Genomic DNA, 17332 nt, shown 5'->3' on the forward strand with positions numbered 1-17332 from the left:
GACATTAGACAGATATTATTAATATATCCCCCTCACTTGGAAGGCAAAGCTCTCTCCACAAGACAGCAATTTGCAATATTATTTTTAGGTGTGTTACATTAATTTGCTTCACTAGTTTTTATTTTGTATCTTGGCGATAAAGTTTTAGTCTACACACCATTGCACAGCACTTAGAACCAGGACTGCGTCACAGTTTATGTAGCCAAAGTACACAGCTAACACTGCACACTTTGATATTTTTACATTTTTAAAGGTACAACATATAATTTCCCTAGAAAATTAAGTATACTCATGCCCCTTTAATGTCCTTCTCATAAGCAATAGTGAGGTGATCCTCCACCCACCAAGAACTTAAAAATACAATTGCTTTTATTTGTTACATTAACACACAATAGTTACAAGTATTGTCCTTCTAGTCTAAGAAAATTGCAAAACTATTTGAAACTTTATCAATAATATTAAACCAGTGAAAGGGCATCAATGAACAGGGCTGACCAGCGTCTAAATATCTAAAACATGGATTTCAGTGGGAGTGCAGGGCGGGAAGAGAAAGTTTCAGTAAAATACATCTCTAGCGAGGGGAGAGATACTACATCTGGTATAGCGGAACAATCAGGTCTGTTGAAAGACAGGGCCTGTATGAAATATTCCTTAAGAAACTCTGTTCATTTCATATACACCAAGTAATCTTCTGAACAAAAATTCAACTTCTCAGGAAATGTGATACCACGAAAGGGGATAGAGAGACAGGAACACTAGTTTCAGGAAAGGAACATTCTTATCATAAACTGATATTAACATTATATACCTCTATTATGTGTAACATAATATATACCCTCACAACTCAATGAGGTAAGTACTATTATTATACCCATCTTACAGATGAGGAAAGTAAGGTATATGGAGGCTAAACAGTTGCCCAAGATCACACAGGCGTTTAAGTTGTATAGCTGGAATCAAAACTAGGTAATCTGGATTCAAAACCAATATTACTAAGCTCTACAGACTACTTAGCATCTATAACAGTCATGCACAAATGCAGGTTTTTGGACCTGCAAAGACCCAGATTTTGGAACCTCATTAAACTAACATTCTCTGAGGCCCTATACACACCCTCTGTCTTGCTGATGTGCTTATTAAACTTCAGTGAGTTACTCTGAATATTTTGTAAATAGTGTAAATGAGAATTTACATATTTTTAAAAAAGCAACAACAAATTATCTGTTTGGTGGGCACTTAATATTCTTGTATGCGTAGAATACTTAATGTTCTTCATAGAAGGCAGAAAAAATTGCCAATTATATATTAAAATTAACATGTCCTGAAAATGATTCATCTCATAAGAATAATACACATGGAATTTCTATATATATGAAAAGTTAGTACTGTCAATAGTCACTATAAGATAGTGGGTCAACACTGCACGAGAAATTATCTTGGGCGAAGGTCAGCTTTTTTTCTGGTTTACTTTGCAATACATAAATAGATGTCAAGAGGCACTAGCTGTTTAGTCTGTGACCTAACACCATCTCCTACTGTTGAAATTCTTAACGGGCTGAATACCAGTCAGAAGCCAGAAGGATTATGTCCAGTTCACTAACAATGTCATCATTTTTTGTTGATTCTGTAAGAGTTCTCTCATCCCAGCAATACAAATAAAACAGAATTAAGTTTTCTGTAAAAATAACGACTGAATGGAGCTAAGTGGATAACTTGATTGAGTAATGCTTTTATGTAACTTGAAAAATTGGGAATAAATAGTTCAACTATCTAAACAGTTGAAACATTCTTTAAATTATATTAGAATTATTTATAGAAATGTAATATAATTGGGAAAAATCAGAAAATACAGACTCACAAAAAGTCTTTATTCCCGGAAGAATAACATATCTCAAGTACAAAACTTCGGAAAGTCATTTGTATTTAGTTATCAACAGATAGATGTTAATGATGCTCTGTTAATATTCAGTTTTTCATAAAGAAGATAAAATTTCTATGATGGTACCACATCTTGGCCTACCAGAGAACTCCACGGACTTAAATAAATGATACTTTTTATAACTTAGCATGTAGGGTTGTTTTAAAAGTTTTTGTTTTGCCTCTCCTTCTTATTGTAGGCTATAAACAGCAACAGTGCTAGAATATTGGTATGTGTCATTTTTCTTTTAGAATAGATATTCCTACCTCCATAGATGCATTTCTTTTTTGGTATCTCCGTCGTCATCTCAAGGCTGGTGAACTTGAAGCTCATAGTGCCTAAGTTAATTTTCACTGTTCCTACAATATCTGTAAGATGAGTGAAAATACGCATTTGACAACTTTATACATATGTATGTTAAATTTCTGGCTACAATTTCTTTTATATATTGACAGTATGACGGTACATGAAAAAATAAAAGATATCAACCTTAAATGCTCTTCTAAAGATAAAAGCTATAAATAATCTTTTATTAGGTATCCAAAGAATCTTTGAAGTCACCTAGAATAAAAAAGTGGACCATGTTTATGGTCAATGTATTGGGAACTACATTGGCAACACTTTGCAATGTGTTTATTCTTTAGAATTAGTCAAAATTTATTACTAATTATTTTGTTAAATGGAAAGAATAAGTTCACTACACAGTTGGAAGTTTCAGTCTTTTAAAAAAGTCACCTTAAGTATATAAGTCTGGGTTACTTTGGTAAGCAACAGCAATAATGTTCAAATGCCATGTCTCCTAGCGTTCACGTTGTTCGGCTCTCTAGAATCAACAGTTGGTCATTTTCAATACCATTACAATATAGACTAGTTAATAAGCCTGACAAAAATTCTAACTTTTCTTTTTAAAGAGGAGAGGGCGTTTATAATACAGATACTAAAAATACAAGGGCTTCAAATTGCATGCAACATGTGCCTACAAATAAGAAACTAAATGTTAATCTAGTTCAAGTTACCTAAATGTATAAAGAAAAAGCAATGTGCTAGCCAACATCCTCACTAAAACATAAATCATCATGAAACACAGGCAAATTCCTCCCTGTATCATAAAGGATCAAAAACCATCAGTAAAAATGTAGTGTTTCTCTAATTAATTGAAAACAATATATACCAGGTAAAAGACTACTCAAGTCTAGAAGAGAAATAACACAAAAATGAGCCAGTTATAGTTTAGGTACAAGTGACAAATATATTTCTTTTTATTGTTAAGTTTTCTCTAATGTATTTCAGTAACTGAAGTGTTTGATTTTATTTTATTCCACTGTTGGCCATAGTTTGAGCCCTACAGACTCCCTTCCCTTTCACCTCAAAGGGAGCTCCTTTGTATGTAGCCACACACTCGTCATTAGTGTAAAGATCAGGCTGGATCTGCTCCCAAATCTTCTTCTTAGGATTCAGCTCCTTGTCAGGCTCTCCTGTTGGGGGAGGAAAAAAAATACATAGCTAACATATTAATAAACTGTCCATAGAGATTTCTAGTGAATTGTCTTGGATACAATTTCTGATCTTTAGACCGGATCAGGTTTACTTTTAACACTTATTTTATTTTTACGATGTCGGCAATTTATATTCTTGATTGGTAAAATAAAATATTTTGTCATTTCCTTACAAACGTTAAAGATATTATTTTTTACTCTTATAATAAACAGTTTTACAGGTAATATAGCTCAATGAATTGGAATGATTCATTCTAATTAGATTAGAATGAAATGATTAGAACGAAAATACAAATGATTAGAATGAAAATACAAGATACTCATTTTATCACTACATATAAAGATTTTGAACAGATGAGAGCATAATTTGATGTGTTATATTTTTACACATGGCAGAAGCAGCTTATGCTTTACTATTTGTTTCAACATAAAAAATAAATGACTAGATCGCTGCTAGAGTACTTAAAGATTTCTTACAATACTGGAGAATGGCTTAAATGTTGGGGTTATCTAGCTAAATATAATAACTACTCTGGGTTTCATCTGCTGCCCATTCCACTTGGTGAGATGGAAAGAGAAAGGAAGAATAAGGAGACAGGACTAGCATTTTCTAAGCACCAGGAATATATGTTGCTGCGTGCAATTCACAGAACAACACTGACTCTAGTTTTAAATATAAAGAAACTGGGGCTCAGAGAAGATAAGCTGCTCAAAGTCACACAATCAACAAGTAGAGTGAGATTTGACACCAAAGCCCTTACTCTGTTAGTACAGCACCTTGCCTCCTAATAAATTATCTTCTGAAAAGAAACAAACAACACTTTTACAAGTGGATAATATCCTATCCCCTCTCTTTACCATAACTCACATTATAAAGTTTACAATCAATAAAAGACAAACACATTGTAGAACATATCTGGTCTAGGCTTAAAAACTACCAATATACCAAGCAATCCCTCTATTTAATGAATGATGAGGAAGAAGAGAGTAAAGTTGAATGTAACATGATTTTAGTAGCTGAGGATGTTCAATAACTTTTGAAATGAACAATCAGTTTAAGAAACAATGAAGAGAAGTAACGAATCCCTTAAGTGTTAGTTTCAAATGGAAAATGATTTCCCTGGAGGTAACAACAAAAATACTGCTTAAGTATAACTAAGTAATAATAGAAATATAACTTTCTAGATCTTTTTATTAGCTCTTCAGAAACTACCCTGAAACTGGCAAAAATATACAAAACTGTCCTGATATGTAGGTTTTCAGAGATGACAGAACGGTTAATTGAATAATGTATCTACAGTAGAAGAATAGGCAGTGAAACTAAAACTGAAGAGACTGTCTAGTATAAAAGATAAGGATTTTTCTTACTCCTTTAAGAGCATTTGATTATTTGATTGGACAACAGAGAAACTAATTAATAAACAGAATAGAAAAAATTCCAATATATAAAGTATCTATAAAATTTTTATTTTTTTTCACCAAGCCATTGGTTAGTCTAAGAGCATAATCCTACTTTGTTTATACACAGATCATGTGGGGAAGTGGGCATTCCAGAATTCTGTAAAAGCTGAGACCAGACACACTGTTCAGGGGGGCCTGAGTACTAACTCTGGATCCCCCCACCTCGAACCCAAAAAAAGATATTCCCAAACTGATAATGAATTCAAGAAGCAGATTGTCTCAGGTTTGTGTAAAAGCTTCTTATCAAGACCACAGATTGTGTGGGTAAATTTTTGCTGAATGCAGACATAAGCCCCAAGTACAACAAGCTGTGGTGCAGCACAAACTTAAGCTTGTCAGATCTAGGAAGACACTGATATGTATAGAAAATAATAATCATTATAATACATAACACTACACTTACATAGTGCTTACTATGTGCCAGTCACTGCACTATGTGCTTTACATATATTTACTCACTTAATCCTCTCAGTATACTAAATAAATACTATTAATTACCCCTGCTTTACAGATGAGGAAATAGAGGCACAAAAGTAATAGCTAAGAGCTTAAAACACCAGGCAGGTAGCTAAGTGTTTCAAAAGTTAAACCTCACAAAACTCACAAGAAATACATACCATTAAAAAGCTTTTCTTACAGATGAAAAAGCTGGGCTCAGAAAGGTTCCTAGGTCACCCAGCACTTGTGGAACAAGATCTGAAGGTTTTAAACTTCTTACATAAGACTGTAATAATTTTCAAGGGATAAAGATTTTAACTAAAAATGAACTAGAAACTATGAGAAGAACCTCCCACTCTTGATTGTTGCTTTTAACACAACAGGCTCAATACCTGAACATTCCGAATGTGGCTGCAAGACTTTAACGAGTCAGTAAATGAAATAATGATTCAGACCACTAAAATTTTGAGATTGTAATTAAAACTTGCCAAATTATGATCACTGAATATAAATCAGAGTTGAAAAGTCTTGGATGGAGTGTTAACCTTGTGGTTTATTCATGTTTCTCAATAATACACTATTTGGTAAGGTATAAAGCAAGTTTAAAATGAAAGTTTAAATCACCTCCCACAAAAAAGCATACCTAATATTTCAAACAATTTTTAAAAATGAACTCTATTTCCAGAGAAGCCTTTCATCATTCCTCTGTGTTATATCCTTCTTCTAAATCTTATTTTCCTAATTTTCTCACCCTCCCTCCCTCCTTTCCTTTCTCTCATCATCCCTATGTGTTATAATCTTCTTCTAAATCTTATTTTCCTAATTTTCCACCCCCCCCCCTTTCTTTTTCTGGCATGGCTATCCAAACAAAGTGATGATATCAACAAAAGTTCTTAAAGCTGAAAACTGTAGTCTCTGTAATTGCTAAACACATGCCAATAATCACCATGTGGAAATGGTTACACGTATTGTAAGAGAACTAATCATTCAGAGATTACTTTAAAATAACTCAATCTAAACAAAACACACAGGCAACAGGAACTAGTTCAGAGAGGAGTTTGTACAGATGTAAAAAGCTGTGACTACCACCTCAGCGTTTAAAAACTACAAAAAGCAATAAACATAAATTCCAGAGTCATCAGCTTCCCTGATATGTCAAGACCATGAAAAGCTTAGCACCAACTTAATTATTTTATGTTTCATTAATTGAGTTTTTGAACTATAATAATTGTAACTATCACCTTTTGTGATGTAAAAACTAAAGTATAACTTTGCAAATAGGGATCAATTAATTTTACAGAGCTAATCAACAGAGAAAAGTGGTTTGTTGATTTGATAGGAATGATCTTGGAAATAATGAAGATGGATCCTCAGGTCTGTTCTTCAAATACTGGAGGGTTTGGGGGGGTTCTTTAAAACATGTTTTACTAGTATGTTTCTTTCTGTTTATTCAGTAACCAACTTACTGACCTCCTACTCTATGCCTGACATTTTTCTGGATGGTTGGAATATAGTAGTGAATAATAACAACAAAAATCTTGATTTCATGATGCTTACATTTCCATGTGGGCAGAAAATAAATAATGTACAGTATATCTGATGATGATAAGTGTTTTGGAGAAAAATAAAACAAATAAGGAGACCTCTGAAAGATTTGAATAAGATGAGGGACCAAGCCATGTAGCTACCTGGGGAAAGAGACAGTGGCTCAACTAGGGTGATTGAGGAGGAGCTGAAGTACATGAGGTTAATGAAATAATGAGAGGCCATTGTAAGGACCTGTATCTGTATTCTGGCTCAAATGGAAAGCTTTTTAATAGTTTTTTGCAGAGGACTAACATATCTGACCTACATCACTCTGTAGGCTATAACTGAAAACAGACGGAAGAAGGGCAAGGGCAAAAGCAGAGCGATCAGTTAGAAACCTTTTGCAATTACCCGGATAAGAGATGTTGGTGTCAGGACCAAAGTGGTGGAGGTAGAGATGATGAGAATCACTCCAGATATGTTCAGAAGGTACAGCCACTAGGATTTTCTGAAGAAGATGTATGGAAAAGGGAAATCTAGGGAGAAGACTGGGATATACATTCTTCTCCCCTGGGACATGTTAGTGAAGAAGTCTCGTAGGTAGCTGGACAAGTGACTGAATAAAATAGCCAAAGGATTGAACATGGAAAGAAAAAAAGGCCAAGCATGGAAAAAGAGAAGAGGTCAAGGATCAAGGTCTGAGGTATTCCAATTAAGAGGTCAGGGAGGTGAGGAAGAATCAGCAAAGGAGATGAGCAGAGCAGCCAATGAAGCATGAGGACCACCATGCAAGTGTGGTGTCAGAAGCCAAGTCAAAGTTAATTAAGAAAAGGACTGAGAACTAACTAGCCATGGATTTAGCTACAGGGAGTAAATTGGTGATCTTGACCAGAGCAATTCTGGTGGAACAGTGGAGAGAGAAGCCTGATTGAAATAGGTCTTAAGGAAGAGAATCAAATATAGACAGGCTTTTTTTTTTTAATTAAAAAAAATTATATTAGTTTCAGGTGTACAACACAGTGATTAGATATTTTTATACATTATGAACTGACCACTGCAATAAGATCATTTACTGTCCGTCACCATACAAAGTTGTTACAATATTATTGACTGTACTCCCTATGTATACATTACATCCCCATGACTTACTTCTTTTATAGCCAGAAGTTTGTACCTCTTAAACTCCTTCACCTACTTCGTCCGTCCCCCCATCCTCCTCCCCTCTAGCAACTATCAAACTATCAAACTACAGTTTGTTCTCTGTATCTATGAATCTCTGTTTTGTTTTGTTTGCTGTGGTTTTCAGATTCCACAAAGTGAAATCATATGGTATTTGTCTTTCTCTGACTTATTTCACTAATAAGCATAATACCCTCAAGGTCCACAAAGATTTCATTCTTTTTAATGGTTGAGTAATATTCCATTGTGTATGTGTGTGCGTGCATACGCGCACGTGCACACACACACACCACACACAGACACCACATCTTCTTTATCCATTTATCTATCAATGGACACTTGGGCTGCTTCCATATCTTGGTTATTGTAAATACTGCTACAATGAACACAGGTGTGTTTTCCGAGTTAGTGTTTTTATTTTCTTCAGATAAATAACCAGAAGTGAAATTTCTGGACCACATGGTAATTCTACCTTTAGTTTTTTGAGGAACCTCCATACTGTTTTCCATAGTGGCTGCAACAATTTACATTCCTACCAACAGTGTAGAAAGGTTCCCTTTTCTCCACATCCTTGCCCCATTTACAACTGCATCAAAAAGAATAAAATATCTAGGACTAAATTTAACCAAGGAGTAGAAACGCCTGACTCTGAAAACTCTTTGTCACTGAGGAAAGAAACTGAAGATGACACAAATAAATGGAAAGTTATACTGTGCTCACAGATTGGAAGAATCAATATTGCTAAAAGGTCCATACTACCCTAAGCAATCTATGGATTCAATTCAATCTCTATCAAAATACCCGCAGCATTTTTCATAGAAGTAGAACAAATAATCCTAAAATGTGTATGGAAACACAAAAGCCCTCGAATAGCCAAAGCTATTTTGAGAAAGAAGAACAAACAGGGGTCACAACTGAAACTACACTGAACTTGAAACTATACTACAAAGCTGTAGTAATCAAAACAGGATGGTACTGCCACAAAAACAGACACATAGATGAATAGAACAGAATTGAGAGCCCAGAAATAAACTGACACTCATAGCATCAATTAATCTATAACAAAGGAGGCAAGAATATACAATGGGGAAGAGATAGTCTCTTCTATAAATGGTGTTGGGAAAACTGGACAGCTACATGCAAAAGAATCAAACTTGACCACTTTCTTGCACTATATGCAATAATAAACTCAAAATGGATTAAAGACTTAAATGTAAGTCCTGAAACCATAAAATGCCTAGAAGAAAACACAGGCAGTAAACTCTTTGAGGTCAGTCTTAGCAATAGTTTTTTTGAATGTCTGTCCTCAGGCAGGGGCAACAAAAGCAAAAACAAACAAATGGGACTACATCAAACTAAAAAGTTTTTGCAGAGCAAAGTAAACCATCAACAAAACAAAAAGGCAACCAACTGAATGAGAGAAGATGTTTGCAAACTTGCTGATAAGGGGCTGATATCCAAAATATATAAAAAACTCAAATCAGTCAATACCAAAAAAAAAAAACCCCTGTTTATTTTTAAAGAATAAGTGGGTCCAGAAGCTAAAGACCTTCACATATCATACATGCTTTGAGATTAACCATAAACTCATATTTACTAATAAGACTCAATATCAACAGAAATAAGCATGCTCTTAGAAGTCAGAAGTCTGAATGCGAATTCTCATTTATTATTAGACCAAAACCAGTGCATTCTCAAAAAAAAAAAAAAAGGTATCAATGCCTTTGTCTCCTGTAATACTGTTTTCGGTTGCTTGATGCTTTAGGGACCAGTTACCATATTTAAATACTAAAATTTATGGCTTCACACATTTAAGATTTTAAAAAGTAGTGGGGAGAGTTTTTAGCCATTGTTATAAAAATATGATTTGGCATCTTCTAAACTCTATGGAAGTGATGGTTTTGTAGTTGGAGAAAATAGTTATTCAAGGCCAAATAGCAATTCAAAGGTTTGAGCCCCAGTTGCAATTTCTATACCACACTTAATATACATAACATAAAATGTAAATCTCTAGACACTGAGCATATCAAGTGAACATCAAAATGTACCAGCAGACACCTTAAGCTTTAAAATGTAAAACATATGCTGAACAATACAGTACTGATAAATCATGGCTCTCTCTGGGAAAAGGAAAAAAACCAAACAATAAGACTAATGGTCTGTTGCATACATAGTATTAACTGTTATTTCCTTTTAGATTTACTGCTACAGAAGCAGTAACCTATGTGGAAGCATAAGTAGGATGAGTACTAACAGACCTCATGTCCCCAAGTTTATCAATTATTCGATGCTGTTCAGCTTGGTTAAGCACTTTATAAGTTATAAGAGAATAATTCAAACAACCTCATAGGCTACTTTTATGTTAGGTTTTTCCCTTTCACTTTACAGATTTTTTAATATGTTATCTACATATTCATGTGGTAAGGCACAAGGAGAAACTATGAATATGAAAGAAATATTAGACTTTGGAATGATGTAAACATAAACACACAAACAGCCAAACAGATTGGAAGATTCAAAAATATAGTAAAGGCAAGAAATCCACACTGGGCTATTAGCATCTCTAATGCTAAATCACTGAGTAACTAAAAAAAAAAAAAAAAAAAAAAAAATTTCAATATACGTAACAGTAACATCCAGATAATAACAACTGATTCAAATGCTGAAATAGTTATCTGTTAATTCTATAAGATAAGGGAATGAAAGCTGTCATAGAAATAAAAGATCTATAAGCCTTCTCTAATGATAGCCCATATGAATTCACACCAAGCAACAATCAACAAACAAAAATGCTGATAGTATTAGAGATTCAGGCACATCTACTGTTCGATCCTTCTACAAACTCTGTATAACCTTAACCAAGTAACTTAAGTACTATTGGGTCTCAGTTTCCAAATTTGTAAAATAGTGGGTTAAAGTAGATGATTTCTTCCAGTTCTAAACATCTGACTCTACAATTTATATCAAAAAATAAAACTTAAAATGTACTCATCTTAAATATTTAAATAAAAAGGAAGGCAAATTTTAATCTGAAAGGGTAAACCAAGATTTTTGTTTTTTTTCTTCAATGTGTGCTGAATCTTAAAAGAAAAAGTTTGCTTTTATTTTCATTCCATTCCAACTTAGTGAAATAGAATTTCAGGTTTGTCAGGTACACACATGACGGCCTACCCAAAAGCATGAGGTTTGGCAAAGTGTTTTCATATCCTAGTAAGTAGAGTGGTGATCGTGTGCTCCTAGAACCAAAAGCTATCATGCTGCTTTGAGAAATGATTGAGACTGGGATTTTCCCAAAACCTGTTTTACCAAAAAAGGTTCTCAGAGCACAGACCATCATGATCTCCAATCTACCAAGGTTCAAGACATACACATGGATTCAAAGTCACAGATACTTGTTAAACAACCCCATGTTTTTTAGATTAGTATACTTTTTATTAGGAGGTGGGAGCTGAGTTTCATGGAAGTTACCCATGCTTTCATCCAGTTTTTAAAATCTTATTATTCCAATGCTAAAATTCTTCATGTCTTAATATTTCATCAAACACAGTTAACATAGGATTAAAAAAACACGACTATATAATCATATCAGCCTTGCTATTCCATTAAAACTCATTTGTTTTTACAAATACATCTCCAAATAAATTTTGACTTTTAAACCTAATCCTACTTGTTACCCTAATTTATTTCTGCTTTTCCTTACTCTAGTCAAATGAACATCCTCTGTAAATAGTCTTTTAATTTCTAACTGTTTTTACTCTTATGGGGTCTTCAACTTTTATGAAAGAAATATTTATTCTACATCTGCCAAGCATCCTTTCTTTACTGCTTCACAGACCTATTTGAAGAAATGTTCTCATGCATTATGAAGTTTCATCCGTCTCAGGAGCATTTTACTACAGAAAAGAAGCAATATGAAATGAACTTTCCTGTTAGATTATTAAAATAAATATGAATTTCTACTTAGAGATTTCCTCTAAATCCTCAAGTCTAGTAAAAGCATGTGCAAGTATATTACTAGACCGACTTTGAGAATTATATATTTCCCCCCTCCCTTTTCATCTCTTCATCTTTCTGTGTTGCATTCTGAGATAATCTACAGCTTAAATGATTTTGTAGCACATTAATTGGTTCTCTATCCTTATGACACTCTTCTGCTATGGAGGTATCAAAATTAGTATTTCACTTAGGGTAAAATCTCTCTGGTGTTTTATGAAATTTGAGTGTTCATGGGGATGGAATAGTTAGACAGTTGTGCCATCTTGAGTCAATCTCAATAAACTCAATTATATCACTAATAATGATCATTTAATGTAAAGTCTTACAAGTCATTTACAGGATTGACTTTAAATTTAAACATTCCAAGCATAGCTTTGAGAACAATGATTCCCAAACTATTTTAAATAATGACTAATAAATACTTACCAGGGAAAGCATCAAAGGTAATTCTGTCTCCAGGAACAGACCCATTAGGAGGTGCCAAGATTTCAACTTTCTCTGGTGAACTAGCACACATCACCATTGCCTGAGATACTACTCCCCTCATCTTTGCAGGTTTCAGGTTACAAAGTAAAATCACCATCCGATTTTGCATCTGTGTGAAATATAAATTGATGATTAAAGATGTCTAGAGATTTAGAATAATCTTATCTAGAATATATTAAGGTACATCTAATATGCTAAATATCAAATGTCCTATTTTTGTGGCTGTTTTTATCCTTATCTGTGTCTAAAATCTTTTATGTTATTAAGAAGTCTTATATCAACATGAAAAAAAATTCTACAAATTGACAATGCATTAGAGATCAAACAGCAAAGGCAATAATATGTCACTTAAATATAAATAAAGAAATGGCTGAGAGAAACAGATTTGGTTTTGAATTTAATCTGCCATGTACTAGCAATGAGGCTGTATAAAGTTGATCTCCCTGTTTCTTCACAAAAGGAGGGAAATGATATTAAAGACTTGTCACAAGGATTAAATCAAAACATGTATATAAAGCATTTAGCTTAGCATTAGCACTAAAATAAATGCACATTTTTTCTCCTATATGTTTGATCATTTCCAATACTATGCAAGGTTCATTTCCTAAATTAAAAAATACTGATCATTTAACAATTCAAGCATTATGCACACTACAATGAACAATTATGGCTAGTTCTATAATTTGTTAAAGAAGTACATAAAAATTTCTTTAAACTTCAAATTTACTCCCAAATTCTATGATTAAAAAAAAATTAGCCTAAGGCTCAAATTTAAAAGGCCCCCTTTTTGGAGGTCTTCATGAATTCTTATTCTCTTCAAACAAATAACTGTAAAATGCCACATATATGGGAAATTCAAAAAACAAGTTATAGCAAATATGTATAAGAAAAACAACAGGGTTAGCTAGATGCAATCTGTTAAGAATCAGATGAGAGCTGTGGACCTTTACCGTAGAAAAATAAACAAATGTATAAAATTTGGTACGCAGTTTTGGGGAGCTAAGTGCTATTACTTTATAGACTGCTTACTAGTACTGACTTGTTGGGTTAGATACAGATGTGTATATAAATAGCTTTGGTTATGGCTGTGAATGATAGCTTTTGGAAGAGAAGAAAAAGTCTAACTTATGAGAACAAAAAAGTTAAAGCTCCAATGAGGAGGAGTTTTTCCAATTTGAGCTGGCTCAAGATCAGTTGGTTCTTTTCTCCAGGGCTCCTTATGAACCTAACTTCCTAAGTAGTTATAAAGGAGCCCTGGTCCTATACAAAACGAATGTTAAAAAGAAAAAGCACACACATGTGCCAAGTCTATCTTTTTTTCACAGATAAGAGAAATTTCTTCACTGATCTCCTTAATTCAATCTTTCTCCCCTCCACAAAGCAACCGGATGATACTACTACTATGTGAGACAGAGCATTTTACCCCTTAGCTCAAAAATCCTCCAATGGCTTTCATCTCACTCAGAATAAAAGCCCAAGTTTTTACAATGATCTCTAACACCCTATATCATTTGGCATCTTTATCTCTGATTTCATCTCCCATGACATTTCCCCTTATTTAGTCTGCTACAGTGACACTGGCCTCCTGCTGTTCTTTGAACATCCCAGGTATACTTCTGATTCAGGGCTGCCTGAAAATGCTCTCCCACCAGACAGAATGACTTGCTTTCTTCATTTTCTTAGACCTTTACTTAAATATCACTTTCTTTGGTCTTCCATGGCCACTTTATATAAATGACAACATCTTCCTAGCCTCAATACTTCCTAGATTCTTTCCCTACTTTATTTTTCTCCTGATATCTATCACTATTTAACACACTATATATTATGATTTTCTGACTCCCTCATAGGGATATGAGCTTCACAAAGGCAGGGCTTTTGGTTTTTTTAAGCAAATCTATCTATCTATCTATCTTTCTATTTTAATTCACTTGCCTAGAATAGTTCCTGGCACAGTGTAGTTACTCAATAAATATTAGCATCTAGAAATAGGAATGAATAAATGTAGGAATTTATGCAAGTTCACAAAGCCAATAAGCAACAAAGTTGGCAAAGGACTGAGAGGGAGAACTATTTTAATGTTGAAGTCTATGGTCTCTGCAATGTCTCAAGCACTATGGGGCAGAGGAAATAGGTAAATGATGCAAATTACTAAAGAAGATGTCTAGAAACAGCAAATTAAAAACTATTACTGTCTTTGATTCGTTCCACGGTCATTGGAAATATAGATACATTTAAATATCTAAATAATAAAATACAAAACATCAAATTTTTAATGAATAAAGGAATACCATTAAAAATTGCACATTCAATCTTCATGATCCCCTCTCCTCTTTCCTCTTCAGGTATGAAAATATTTCTTGAGTTATAAAGAAATAAAACTTGCTTTCTTAATTTTAGATTGGTGCTTTCTGAGTTATATAACAATGATTTTAAAAATCAAGGAATAAAATTCCATGATGGAACAATGATGTTAAATACCAAACTAAAAACATTTTTAAAAATTGAGAAAAAAATAACATATCATTTATTCTTTCTATGTTCATGAATTTGATCTTAATTTACAGATCTTTTGCAAGTTTTTGGTAGTTTTATGCACTTTTTGGTGGAATTCATTACATTCAAACCAATCAACTGAATTAATCAATACTGGCTCATGTTGTGCAGTATGATACAAAATTACATGAAAAAACATTAAGAAAGAGGGAATGAAGGTGAAATGTATATGTAGAAATAATTTTAGCTACACAGATTACCTGTTCAAGAGGAACATGATTCACCAGGCCACTGACAACTGTTCTTAAGACTGTTTCTCCAACATCTACCTCTTCTACATACAAAGAATCTGCATCAGGGTGTTTTCTGGCAGTGATGATACAACCAATTCGAAGATCCAGACAGGATACATCAATAGGCTTAGAGTCAGCACTTCCTCCTGCTGGCTGTTGTTTTTTCTCCTTTTTCTCTCCTAAAAATATTTATAAATGGATAAACATCAGAAGTAAAAATACACTATGAAAATCTCTATAGCATTGATGCTGATGAGCTTAAAAGAAAAAAAAAAAAGTGTTTATCTCCTATCTTCATTTAAATAACAAAGGAAAGAATTATTCATGTCACAATATTTGAACCCTTTTTAAGCTATTTCCCTGTTGAATTAACTGTCTATATCTCTAATTAAAGACATAGAGTAGGTATTGGTAATCTATAGCTCAAGGGCAAATCCAGCCCACTGCCTGTCAAAAAGTTTTATTAGAACAAAATCATGTTCATTAATTTACATGTTGTCTATGGATACTTTGGTACTACAGCAGAGTGGAGTAGTTGTAACAGAGACTTTATGGCCAGCAAATAACCTTTTAAAGAGAAAATTTGCCTTTCCCTGAAACAGAAGTGTAGAAAACCCTTTAAGATTTGATTTACTGTGACACTAGAGAGTCACATTTTATTCTGATCATGTTTATAAAATTCTACTTTTATTTAAATGCTGATAATATAACTCTTATTAGCGTAAGATTACTTTAGCCATTGAGTCAAAATGCAACCTGTATAGAGTTCATATTCCTAAAGTTTACATTTAGCCTCTCTGGCAGAAAAAAAAATGTAAAACAAAACAAAAACTTATTTACCTCCCAATCTGTAGAGATAAGTTATTATGGCTTGAAAACATTGTTTCTTAATTATTTCTTTGTTTCATCTTTGAACAAATATTTACTCAGATCTAAGGCACTGAAAAAAGTAAGATGAGTGGCCCATGCTAGCCAAGCACTAAAAATCTCTTTTAAGAAAGTCAGATGTATACAGTGAACATGTGATAAATATTACATACACAAAGAAATATAGAAGCACAGAGAAGAATAATTCTGCCTGGAGTAGGAATAGATGATTTTGTGTAAAAAACATTCACAGTTTACACAAAGATAGTTTATAAAAGAGGAGGCAGAGCTAGTTTAAAATAATGGACAATTTTTACTTTCATTAGCAAATTTTTTAAAAATACCATTTTCCATGTAACATATTAGCAAAGATTTTTTTAAAGAGTAAAAGCCCAAATGATATAGAAATATATATATAAAATTACTACAAAAATCTTAGTAGTTATCTTTGAGTGATAAACTATGTATTTATTTTAAAATACTACATACATACTACTATAACAGCACAATATAGCTATTTTCATATACATTTTTAAACTTTACTCTCTAGGCATTTGAAATACCTTTATCAGGAATCCACATTCCAGAGGTGACTGCAAATATCAAAATCTATACCAAGAACTTTGTTAGTCATCATAAGGGATTTTAGAAATGTTTCATTAACAAATGAGTGATGCTTATAAGTGACAGTATAGAAAGGCTGTGTGGGTGCCACAACCCTTGTGTAAGCAGAATGTTGGAATCTGGCAATCTTAGCAGCCAAACACCAATGGAACAGCCTTCTAATCCAGCACTGTCCAATACAGTAGCTGCCAACCCCATAGAGCTATTTACATTTAAATTTAAAATAATTAAAAATTTAGTTCTTTAGTCATACTAGACACATTTCAAATGTTTAAGAGCTGCATGTGGCTATTGTCTACTGTGTTGGATGATGCAGCTATACAGAACAGGAAGTTCTATTGAACAGAGGCATTCTAGACCTAGATCTCCATTTGGTTTTGTGTGCTCCCTCCTCCTCCAAAGGAAGACTTTGTTGTCTCATTTGACTAGAAGGCTGACTGACCCTGCAGCCACAGTAGCGCATCCTCTTTGAGGATGGACTTCACAAAACTTATAAGAACAGGCTGCATGACTGTTTTGTGCCTACTTAATAAAATTCATAAAGTGAAAGA

At 33.5% G+C, this 17332-nt stretch overlaps 1 protein-coding gene across 1 annotated transcript in view; it reads right to left on the bottom strand.

The window, feature by feature from the left end:
- Positions 1 to 3141: 3141 nt before the first annotated feature.
- The window catches only part of AIMP1 (aminoacyl tRNA synthetase complex interacting multifunctional protein 1), a 35571-nt gene continuing 21380 nt past the window's right edge, over positions 3142 to 17332 (bottom strand). Inside the window, exons 5-7 of the mRNA XM_061191185.1 lie at positions 15258 to 15469; positions 12442 to 12610; positions 3142 to 3393 (exon numbers count right to left, since the gene is read on the bottom strand). Coding sequence (XP_061047168.1) covers positions 3227 to 3393; positions 12442 to 12610; positions 15258 to 15469 — 548 coding nt within the window. The 3' untranslated portion in view covers positions 3142 to 3226. The remainder of the gene's footprint in view (positions 3394 to 12441; positions 12611 to 15257; positions 15470 to 17332) is intronic.

This window comes from Eubalaena glacialis, chromosome 5, assembly GCF_028564815.1.
Source record: "Eubalaena glacialis isolate mEubGla1 chromosome 5, mEubGla1.1.hap2.+ XY, whole genome shotgun sequence".
In the NCBI taxonomy this organism is placed as follows: Eukaryota; Metazoa; Chordata; class Mammalia; order Artiodactyla; family Balaenidae; genus Eubalaena; species Eubalaena glacialis.